General features: G+C 45.0%; 1 protein-coding gene across 1 annotated transcript; it reads right to left on the bottom strand.

Annotated features, from left to right (window-relative positions):
- Positions 1 to 1543: 1543 nt before the first annotated feature.
- LOC106647166 (uncharacterized) lies at positions 1544 to 6588 on the bottom strand. The gene is made up of 5 exons (XM_089598600.1): positions 6538 to 6588; positions 4452 to 4552; positions 3399 to 3583; positions 3027 to 3347; positions 1544 to 2727 (listed from the first exon to the last, which is right to left on the bottom strand). Exons 1-5 carry the CDS (start codon positions 6559 to 6561, stop codon positions 1544 to 1546), a joined length of 1815 nt encoding a protein of 604 aa, XP_089454726.1. The 5' UTR covers positions 6562 to 6588.
- Between the last annotated feature and the right edge of the window lie 5823 nt (positions 6589 to 12411).

The raw sequence follows: 12411 nt of genomic DNA, 5'->3' as shown, positions 1-12411 counted from the left end.
ACACCCGAGTCTACGGCGTAGGTGCCCCCCTCTTGTCGCTCCTTGATTTTTTTTTTTTTTTTTTTTTTTTTTTTTCTTGCTCTCCCCCGTCGTGTTGTTTTGCTTTATTGTTATTATCACACGAGCCGAGGGACGGCTTTCTCCCGCGATTCGGTTTCCGCGACGGGCAGCTTTCCCTCGCTCGCGCGTATCATATTGTGTATACATATATACATATATCGCGCGCGCGACGCGACCGTCCGTCTTTTGCTCCTTTTTTTTTCCCCTGTATACACTTGACTCGTGTGCCCGCGTGTACATGCAACGTACCCACTCGGAGAAAAGAGAGTCTTTATTCCGAATGTATACACTCGTATGTTATACTTGCTTGTTTGCTATTTTTTTTTTTTTTTTTTTTTTTTTTGCACGTTCGCTTGCGTCATGAATCGGTGTGGTGGGGAAGTGTTGGCCTATACGCTACTGTCCCCGAAATGCGGGCGTTGGGTTGCGCAAGACTTTCGAATTCTATTAATTTCTTTTGGCACTTGCCTTTTCGAGAGCGAGGGACACGCTCTTCTTCGGAATACAATTGCACGCACGTCCGGGGGATTTCTGTTTACGTAATAAGTATGTATACAGCTGTAACCCGCTGTTGTGTGGTAGCAAATGTGCAAACTACACATTTTATGGATTCCTTTTGTATATATTTACACTGTAAGAGCACATAATAGCGTGTGTACATTCGTAACCGTGGTTTTTGTCGAATTGACGTCATAACTATTTTTAAGCAATTCTCTTTGAGACGAGTACTTAATTTGTGATACTACACTTTTACGTTTAGGATTTGAGGGATAAGTACGTGTCATATAAGGAGTTGGGTGGTTGTAATTGAGAGGCGGTAGATTTAACAAAAAATTAATCAACTTTATTCGATAGCATTAGTTAACAAATAAGTTGGACAACATGTAACAACGCTTTTGTACACGATTGCAAAACACGAGAGGTATAAAAAAAAAAATACAATAATCAATAATTGGTAGTGGTGTGAAGTGCTCGCTGAAAGTATCGTGAAGGAGACAAATAGAGTGAGGAAAAATCGGAGAGGCACAAATGTATCAAATGTGTACCTACGATGATGTATATAGAGATAGAGGAAGGAGTAATTGTAAAAATAAACAGTACAAAATAGATAAAGGGAAGAAGGGCCCTTCAGTCGAGTTTTTACACGATATAATAGATACAAAGAGACCGGGAGCTCGTCACCGGCTCCCCGTTTAGATACACACATCAGCTTAACAATTAATATGTACAGCGGCTTAATTATCATACACAGCGTATAAAAAAAAAAAAATAATAATAATAATAATAATAATAATTATAATTATCAATACAATATGATGATCATAAGGAATACACAGATCTCGATGATAATTTTGTACAAACTCCGTCGGTCGCGTACATACCTAGAATAACAGCGGTGTTATGAATTACAGCGACTCGGACGTCCATCGGCAGGAATAATAAGTAGGCAATAAGTGGTTTGTCGTACTTATTTAGCGGGGAGTTAACGACTGGGGAAACTGAAGCGCTGGCCGGCCGGCTGGTTGAGCGGCGGCGGCACGAGGTCTTGGGTTATCGAGGGTAGGGCTGCTGCAGAGGCCGCCACCGCCGACACCGACCCGGCCACGGCCGAGGCCTGGAACGACCTGTCCCACCTGACCGGTTGGACAGCCTGAGTCTGCTGTGCCGAGGGTAGTTTCTGTTGGGCGGCAACTGCAACGGATTGTACCTGGGACGATTGAGCGCTCGTGTCCTTGCGGTCCTTCCAGCCGCTGTCGTGGTGAGCCTCGTGGTGGTCGTCGATGGGGAACCACTCGGATATCCAGACCGGCTTCCAGATCTTCTTCCAATCGGGCAGCCAGATCTCCTTCCAGTCCGGCACCTGTATCTCCTTCCACGCCTCCTTCCACACCAGCTTCTTGTCCTCGACCCACTCCTGCTTCTGCTCCGTCTTCCATATTTGCTTCCAGTCCTCCTTCCACTCGAGCTTCTTGTCCGGCACCCAGATCTGCTTCTTCGCGGGTTTCCAGATTTGCTTCCACTCCTCCTTCCAGGCCAGCTTCTTATCCTCCACCCAGATTTGCTTCTTCGCGGGCTTCCATATCTGCTTCCACTCCTCCTTCCACTCGAGCTTCTTGTCTTCGACCCAAATCTGTTTCTTCGCGGGCTTCCAGATTTTCTTCCACAGGGGCTTCCAGATCAGTTTCTTCTTCCAGAGATCATGGCTGGTGTACTCCCAGCCGTGGTCGTCGGTCCCAAGGTGCTTCTCGCCCGGTATGCCGACCTTTATCCACTCGGGGATCCAGATCTTCTTCCACGCGGGCACCTGGATCTCCTTCCAGGCGGCCACCTTTATAGGCACCCAGATCGGTTTGTACACCTTTTTCCAGTCGGGCACTTGAATGTCCTTCCAAGCGGGGACCTTCGTCGGCACCCAGATCGGCTTGTACACCTTCTTCCAGGCCGGCACTTGGATTTCCTTCCAAGCCGGGACCTTTATCTCCTTCCACACTGGCTTCCACACTTTTTTCCAGGCTGGCACTTGTATGTCCTTCCAGATGGCTTTCTTCGATGGCACCCACTCGGGCTTCCAAATCTTCTTCCAGGCGGGCTTCCAGATCTGCTTCTTGGCCGACTTCCAGACCTTCTTCCAGCCGGGCTTCCATATCAGCTTCTTCTTCCAGTATCCTATGTTTTTTTTTTTTTTTTTTTTTTTTTTTCACATTCAAACCATTGCTCGATTAGCCAATATTAAATTGTTACTTCTAAAAAGGAAAAACTATACGCCACGTCAAACAATCGGAGCATACAACCAATCGTCCATGTATATACTATAGATTTTAGCCATCGAGCAATATACAAATTCTATTATTACATTGGGTACGGTTGGCTGCATGCTCCAAATGGCAAATATTAGCCCCGATTACTAATGTACATTTCACGTATTCATTTGATATGAATATATAGAACAAAAAAACTTGAATTACCTTTCTCGTGATGGTGGTCATGATGCTCGTCACCGCCACCGCCGCCGCCGCCACCACCACCTCCGTAGCCGCCAAAGTCGTGGCCACCGCCTCCGTCAGGTACCCCGGATGGAGGATAGCCACCAAAGTCGCTGCCACCACCTCCATGGCCGCCCCCGAAATCGCCTCCACCACCGCCTCCGTGATGGTCACCACCTCCAAAGTCGCTTATACCGCCGCCTCCCCCACCACCTCCGTGGTGATCGCCACCGCCTCCGTAGCCACCGCCACCCCCAAAGCCGCCGCCGCCTCCCCCACCACCTCCGTGATGGTCGTCACCGGCTCCGTAGCCCCCACCCCCGAAACCACCCCCGAAGTTGCTGGCTCCGAAACCTCCACCACCGCCACCCCCGTGATGGTCGTCGCCGCCTCCGTAGCCTCCCCCACCTCCAAAGTCGCTGATGCCACCTCCGTGGCCACCACCGTCGTAGCCTCCACCCCCGAAGCCACCACCACCCCCGAAGTCACCTCCTCCTCCTCCGTATCCCACTCGTTTCTGAGCTGCTTGCGCGTTAACTCTGCAAACACAACGAATACCGAATTTAATCGTTACTGAGTAATAAAGTGTAAACCATAGGACTTTTTTTTTTTTTTTTTCTTTCCACGCAATTGCAACGATACGCGCGCACACTCGGGTATAGAGCCAATTTAACGACACGCACGCGGTTAAATGTCAATGAAAAAAAAAAAAAAAAAAAAAAAAGAAAAAGAAAAAGAAAAGAAAAAAACAAAGTCACGGGTATATACAAGACAAGTTGGCAATTAAGAAAATCGCGCGGCCAGCCGCATTGTGCCACCTATAGTTATAGTCGAAAAGGCTCCGCGAGCGGTAGCAGCGTGAGTATAGCGATTTCACGTTAATTGCGCTTCCATGCACATAAGTACACATCAGGTAAGTAGGAACGGCAGTAACTGCTGTCACTGCAGGCTCTCCTGCAGCGATAGGTATGTATAGGTGATCATTCGGCTCGTTGTTTCAATTAATCAAAACCGCAGATAGTGCGTACACGTGTATACCCAAGCGTGTCGGGGAAAAAAAAAAAAAAGAAAAAGAAAACGAGAGTGACCGAGAGAGAGAGAGAAGTGAACCGCAAAAGAGCCACTTATATGTAAGTATACATGTACGTGTCGCTCGAGAGCCGCGAAAAGAAGAAAAACGAGAGTGCGCGTGTTTGTTGTCGTCCATATATATATAGAGAGCCGTACGGTGCTCCCGAGCTAATTGCACCGCGGCTAGGTATATATACATGTACACCCGGTAACCGGTAGCAATGTACCTCCGCGCTTTCGAGCAATTAGCGGGTCGTCAAAGCTGAAAGTGAGATGAAAAAGCGCGCGAGCCAAGTATCCTATATGTATTATATATACATGTATGTATATCCTTACGGGATCTGTTGTTGCTGTTGTTGTATCGGTAGCAGCTGCTTCTGGTCCAATGCCTTGCTCGCCACTAGCACGACCTGCAGTAGCGGTAACGCTAAAGCGGCCTGAAAAGCAAATTTCATGTAACAATATAGTTTATAATAACTAAAGCCGATAATTGCCGATTTTCGCCGATTCGGGTATATATATAATTTATACCGGTGATGCGCGTATATATTATATACATATATGTATATCGTACGCACGCGTGTCCACTTTGAATTTATATATTATGTTAATGTACACGAGCTCGGTGAACTTTCTCGATCGACGAGCACACGCGAGAGATTATACGTTGCTCTACGTTAGGTATATATATGGACATGTGTCAAGAAAAAAAAAAAAAGAAGCGTATGTATATACAAAAAGCTGCGCCTCTCGCGTAACCCGCTCCACTTTTTCGCGTCCAAGAGACTCCACTGTCGCTCGCGAGAAAGTGCAAGAAAGTGACATTTGTACGCTACGTAGATTACACTCGTACATGTGTGTGTATACGGGTGCGTCGAGAGCCCGTTAATGCGGAGCAGATCGGCAAACTAGTCGATCGAGTGAAAGATTTTTTAACGCGATACGGCGTGTGTTCGATTAGACGTTGTTTATCCGATCTGCGTTGATTATGGAAATTGAGATCGGAACTGGGGCACTGGGCTGCGCTCGATGCGTCTGGAAGGAAGTTTTTTTTTTCCCGTTGGGACACACCTCAGTTGCACCGATAATTAAATACCGGGTGTGTGCTAGTATAGGTATAAAATGTAAAAAATAAATTGGCCGTAAGGGCGGAATGGATTGTTGGGGGGGTCAAGGAAACTCTTTTTTTGTCCCAACCTGAGTTGTACGTTTATTTACGAGACCTTTTGGCTCGATGTGTACTCGAATACCGAAACTGGTTAAATTAATTGCAATTCCACTACGTATATGAAGGAATTCTATTGAAAAAAATATACAGTCAGGAGGATCAAATTACTATAGTTTTTTTTTTTTAATATGTAATGTACCAATAGTGGGGCAAAGTCGTTACGAGTAAAGGCTGGTTCGATGAATGAGTTTAATGGAATGGTTGTATAACGACAGCCGTGTAATTTCGTGGGATTGAATTAATTGCTGTAAAATTATAATACAATGCGGGGAATAAACAATATTATCGGATCGAGATGATGCGGATAGCGGTGCAGAGATGATATTATATGCGAGTGTTGGTACAATACACCGCCGAACGCACCGACCGCGTGCTCGGAAATGCGGATAATTTTAATTGACGTTATACATCGGATGTACGCATTATAATAATAAATGAATGAAAAGATAGCGAGATATAGTGATGATTGTCGATTGGAGGCTCAGATTAACACTAGTATAGTATAGTTAATTCACGCGCTCGGTTAATTTAATTTAGTAATGATACCTGTGTATATCTATACTACCGATCTCCCGATTGCAGCTTGTCTAATATTATAATAAATATAAATTATAATACCACGTTGTGCAAGATAATCAGTAAAATATATATATATCGGTCAAGTCATATTTATACTAAAATACCAAAAATTACGCTATATCGGAAAATTGTTACAATTTTCAAAAATCGGTTGTCATCCGATAAAACTATATATATATCGAATTTTGGTGGATAACTTTTTTAATGCACTTTGTTTTGCGTCCCCAATTGAAAATTCACTGATTTTTCGCCCAGTAAACAATAAGCGTGTTGCAAAGGATTCACCTGCAATGGCGATAAATAAAAAAAAAAAAAAAAAAAAGTGTATATATATTCGTTCCGTGCACTTTTTGCCGATTGACGAAATCACAGGTAAGGAAATGAAAATGTACAGTACAGAGTAAGTATGTATTGCGTAAAATACATGAAAATTGGACGTTTGGAGACAATAAAAGAAAAGCCATCTGCAACACACTGTTATATAGTTTACCGCGCACTGTCACGAATAAAATATGTGTATACATACTCACGAATCGCCGAACGTATAAATATAATGATACATAAATATGGGCAAGTAGGCCTAAACGGTGGTGGTGGTAAATGAATGCAACTAACCGGCCATCCGGGGCGCAACCTCATGCTCGAGGGTGTCCAGTCGTTGGAAACAGGTTGCGATTGCGGGCCCAACGACACTGCTAAGCCCCAGGGGCCCCCTTCGGCTCGACCCGCGCCTATGTATGTACGTGTATACGCAGTGGTGGCTGCTGTGCGTGATGCGCTTTATCCCCCTCGGTCGCGGGAAAGCGCGGACTTGAACTTCGGCCAATAAGCCGGAACGCCCGGCTTTTATAGCCACGTACACCCCCTCTATCGTGGACACTCGCCGATGGCGCCCCCGAAAAACCGCGATCTCTCCCCCCTCCTCCTTGTGCACAATTGTGTTATACACGCTTGGGGTCCCCCCCCAGAGAGAGAGATCCATCAGCGAGAGTCCCCTCGGTTCCGAAGCGGGTATATACGTGCAAAAGCTTCCCTCTCTCCCACCTGTCCCCAGGATCACGGTGTGGCGCTCCCGTCTCTTTCTGTCCTTTCGTTCCTTTCGCCGAGCACCACCACCACCACCATCCACTAGAGCACTTACTTTCTTATTCGAGGAGAGCATGCACGAATACCTGCAATGCGAATGTCTGTCTAGCGCTGCCGATGCGCGAGAGTGAGAGCGTTACTCCCGTTACACGCAAAACCTTCTCGAGAATTCTCATATACGGATTAGCCCCATTGCCCTGGTGAATTCTTTATTGTGTATCTATACATTACATGCGATGCTGCACCACACGCACGTTATATATATATACAAGGGAGCTATATATATTCCCCGATACGTCGAACTTTAGCTTGGCAAATAAATCGGGCTCGTTATGACGGCGCGCCTTTCCGCGTCGAGCGGTAGCATCTCGTAAACAAACTCGCGCTCGCAAAATTATCTCCTTTCCCCGCACCGTGCAGCTGTATGCAAAAATATATATATATGCGTATCGTGTATGTATAATGTATTATAATTGATGTTTATTTGACAGCTATCTCTCTCTCTCTCTCTTTCGCGTTAATTAACCGTTAGGTGGGTATAGCTTACGTCGATTCCGTGATGCGTAAGTATATATAAGGTCGTGAAAAGTGGAGGGTTCGCGTTTTCCCCATCTCGTTTCGCAGGGAGGGTTCATTGATATTTCGAGAGCCCTGTGAGATCGGCACTCATCCGTACCGAGAAAGCTTTGTCTTCCCGAGATGAAATAAACTTTCGAGAATAACTTACAGGAAGTACGCGGGTACAACAATTTTTAGAACATAATATGTATTAAGATTGATGAAACTGCGCTGTTAAGTACCCGGTTGTAACTAGCACCGTAACTTTTGTAAAATCGCCGACGCGTTGCGAGCGATTGCCGTATATATACGTATTTACCCTTATACGGTTCGTAAAATGACAAGTAGCTCATCATCTGGCAGGTGGCGGCGATAACTCGCCAACTCGTTCGTGAAAAGAAGCGCAAGTTAATGGAAAAGGAATAAAAAAAAAAATCCATCGTAAACCAGTAGTATAAGTAGCTGAAATTATCGGCCAGCGTCCGTCGCACTTTCCCTTTCCTCATAAGCCTCCTCAGATCGGTACGGATGGTTCATAGACCCTATAGAGACGCGTGCACAAAAACAAACAAAAAAAACAAAACATGTCTCTCTATTCTGTTAAAAATCTTATTAGCATACAGGATAGAGAGAGAGAGAGAGATCCCCGACATCGGCGATCGATCGGCAATGTACCGATCCCCGTAAACAAAGCCGCTCTTCCACAGCCATTGCAACCACACGGGTATACATATCCATCGGAGACATTGTTTTACCCTCTAGAGAAAACCTGTCGCCCATACATATAGCTTTGGAATCAACCGATTTGTGCATGGTCCATACCGATATAGGTATATATATGTATGAGTACTGTGCGGGAAAACCAGTGAGCCGAAAATCGGGAGTTGAGGGGAATAAAGGATCGGGACGAAAAGTGAAAGAGACGGGAAGATAATAGGTATAAGTACGTAAAGGTAGGTATATATATATCTGTCTCGGCTCGTGCAAGCAGCCATCAGGGGAGAGAGAGAAAGTGATCGAGAACAGGACGGACCGGCTGCCGTCCGGGGGAAAAGAAAGACAGCCGGCGAAGTTCACGCGCAAGGTTACGTAGCAAGGTTATCGGTGTATGTGAGCGCGCGCGTGTGGGCGAGTCTCTCTTTTTGGTCCTCCGCGCGAAAATTGCCACACCGCATGTGCAGAGCTCGCTCGACTTTCGACACCTGGCGAAATAGCTGTTCGTGCACAAGTACACGGAGTGGTGACAGCTCGCTGGTTCTGCAACCGTGTACTTAAATTCTCGATGCGCTTCCGCGCGCGGGTTCGACGATTCACTTGTGCATGCGAGGGACCGATCTTTTTTTTTTTTTTCCCCCCCACGACGGATCGTTGATGCGTGTGCCTATATAAAGATACACCTGTCGAGCTTTTTGAAGGAAAAAAGAAAAAGCTTTAGTCGGTACGTGTAAATCGGTAAAAGCCTGAAAATCGGAAGAAAGCCCGGACGATCGAAATGCTATCGCCATCGGGACTCTGCTGCTATGGAATACACTCGTATACGCGTACAATCTCGAACCTCCAATGCGTCCGATCTTCCGTTCTTGGCTTGTTGCGCACCAGCAAACCGATCGGATCAACCGATTTTCAAAGCTGTACCGTACATTTGTGAGTGTGTATGGGGTGCCGAAAAAAAAAAAAAAAAAAAACGCGCTTATAGAGACGGACACTGCACGTACGTGTATATATAAATATACGGAGAAGTGAAAGAAAAATAGCCGGCTGCGGTGGGCTCCTTTCGCCGTAATTTTCCTCGAGAGCTGTATCGGCGCACGCATACCAGACGCGGAAACTTATGCACTCGAGGCACGCGCGCGCAATGTGTAAAAAACCGGTAAAGCGCGTATAGGTACACAGATACACGGCCTAGGTATAGGGTTGGCGTATCTATTGTACAAGTGTACAAGTACACACACGCGCACGAGCAAAAAAACTCGTATATTTTTCAAGGGGAGACTGACACATTGCTTGTCACTCGTGTCATTTGGGAAAAACAAAACAGGTACACGCGCTTATATGGGTGCGTGTATTTATACATTACCTACATGTATACAGTTGTAGCGCCACTGTCAATGACTCCGACAGATCGTAGACCCGCGAAGCGTACACTTACATATATTTATACAAATGCGTGGATTTTCATCCAAGATCTGGATGCTGGATCATCCGCATAAATGTATACATATATATGTGTGCATGACGAAATTTTGACCGATCGTCACGTACAGGTACGTATACTTATATAAATATGATACGGATGAAAGTCAGCGCGAGTAGCCGGTGGCTAATTATCATACAACCATTAACAACAAACGAAGCAAAAAAAGCTGCAGCACCGTACCGTCGAAGGGAGAGAAAGAGAAAGAGGGCAAAAAGTATAAGGAAAAAGAGAATCGGCCTGTCTATACATATGTACGTGCAACCTGTCACGTGCATCAGGATGCAACGCAACGGGAGAGGGCATTTTTTGAGAGAAATCTCTCGCGCCAGAACTTTCATCCTCATCGTCATATCATCGTCGCACATACTATATATATATATATATATATATATATACGTGCGTTACGAGCAAGCCCGAAAATCTGCTCTAATTACATATACCGAGGTGCGCGTGGAAATTAAGCCACGTGTCGTCGGATGCATCTCTATTATATTGCATCGTGACGTAAGAGGATATTCGATTTTTAAGGGAATAAAGCGCTACTCCCTTTTTTCTGTACACACGTGCGGTTCTTATTTTTGAACAAAGTGTCAAGCGTCGTCTCGAATTCCCGAGCTCGTACTGAAAGAGAGAGAAACATCAAAGAGCCCCCAATTCGTTTCGCGAATCCGGACTTTCGCTCAAAGTAGGTACTAATTGCTAGTTTTTTTTTTTTTTTTTTTTTTTTTTTTTGCGGGTCCCCCCTTCCCAACCCCTCCGCGCACTGCTGTATCGTTGCGAAAAAAACGTTTTTCAGAAGCTCGACGAACTTGTGTATCAAAACACAATCAATCACGCGCGCGGCTCGATTCAGCCTGTAATTTTGATGAACGACTGGAATCTCTTTTTTTTTTTTTTTTCTTTGCACACCACGCAAGTACTACGATTGCCAATAATGATCAGCTGTTAATCAATCATGCGTCCGGATACGTGGGTATAAAAAGTCGAAACGAGGGCTGGCATTGGCTATATATGGTCTCGGTGTACACGTCCTATTGTCGCGGCCCCTCGAACAAAACCCATCTGCGGAACGTGTGGTATTCTCGACACGTAATAATCCCAAGGTCGGATAGTCGTTGTAATAGCAGTTACCCGTGGTGGAAAAGTGAAAATCTCTACTCGTGTGCACGTACCTCCTCCTATACTTACTCTCCACTGTAGTTATATATTGCAAACTAATAACATTGTGTATCTGCACGCCGGACCGTCATAGGCGGATGTGGAACAGTGACCACTTGGGAAATATATGTATATCTTTTTCTTGTACGCGTGTACACGTAAACGAGAAAACGGCAAACTGATGTGGGACCGACGCGAGATTGGTTTTTTTTTTTTTTTTTTCCCCGGGAATGAAGGTAATTAAGAGTAAGCAACGCGCACTGGGTGGTATTGACTAATGATAATCGTCTTCTTCGATGAGCTCTTTTTTTTTTTTTAGGGAGGAGATTCCTGTACAGGAACTTTCTTTGGGTTGAATTTATTTCTTATTGTTCGCGTACGCGCGTTCACTTCATTACTGCGTTTATAATTTACACTTGCGAGTTTTTTTTTTTTTTTGTTTCTCTTCCTTGCGTGGACACGATACAGGCCTCGTTTGCACGATGATCGAATAAAATTTAAAAGCCGGATCTCGCCGAGAAAACTCGGTCTTTTTGATGTTTCGTGTATGCAAATGCTAATGTAATTGTCGCATGGTAACATTTTTCTTTTGTTGCTCGCTTCCACATATTATGTACATGTATCCACAAAAATGATGTGTACACGTATTGGTCTTGGCAATGGGTATTTTTTACACACCGATGCGCCAGTACGATCGAAAAATACATAACGAAGGCAACAAGTGGCACAACATCTAATTGACAATTACCGATCGACTCTGCAAATACCCCTAATGTATATAACGTACAACCAACGCACGCCTGATACTATACAAACTGGTATTATACGTAGCAAACACGGGCGGATTAATTAATACATATATTTATACGAGTAGCGTACCACCGCCGCAAATCGTTGAGCAAAACGAACTTTCTCACCGCGACGCCACAATAAATTCATGGACTTGTATATATATATATATATATATATATATATATATGTAAAATTTACGCGTGTGTATTGGTAAGATAGACATCAATATATGTACATAAGCTCGCTCTGTGCATAATATACGTACAAGGTACAATAAATTTCCTCGAGCGCGGACACTTTGGCTCTCATCTTGGGCTTTTCGAAAGGGTTTCTCGCTTACGTAACCAACAGCGGATGATTTTTAAGGGGCACCGAGGGGTCATTTGCTCGCGGTCGGTGTTTCTGGTGGCGGAGAAAGGTGCTCGAGGTGATGGGATATACACGGGTATGATGTATGTGTACACGGTGTCGGCTCGAGCTCTCTTTTGGCCGCATCGCATAATACCCGGGTCACGACAAAAGAGCGCCTATCGCCGATTTATCACCGTATACACCTTTCTTGGAGCACCATCCATTTTTTTCACGGAGATACGAGCGATTGAAGTTTTACGCGAGGAATGTCTCCAATCGGGGTTGGAATCCATCTAAAATGATTTCTTAAAATTTGGTAAGTGCCAAACATTCAATTTATCCGACTA

This window comes from Copidosoma floridanum, unplaced genomic scaffold (genome assembly GCF_036245765.1).
Source record: "Copidosoma floridanum isolate Cflo_tuat_1 unplaced genomic scaffold, Cflo_Japanese_pri ptg000006l, whole genome shotgun sequence".
Lineage (NCBI taxonomy): Eukaryota > Metazoa > Arthropoda > Insecta > Hymenoptera > Encyrtidae > Copidosoma > Copidosoma floridanum.
Note: the sequence above shows the minus strand (reverse complement) of the source record. Positions and strands in the feature narration are given on the sequence as shown.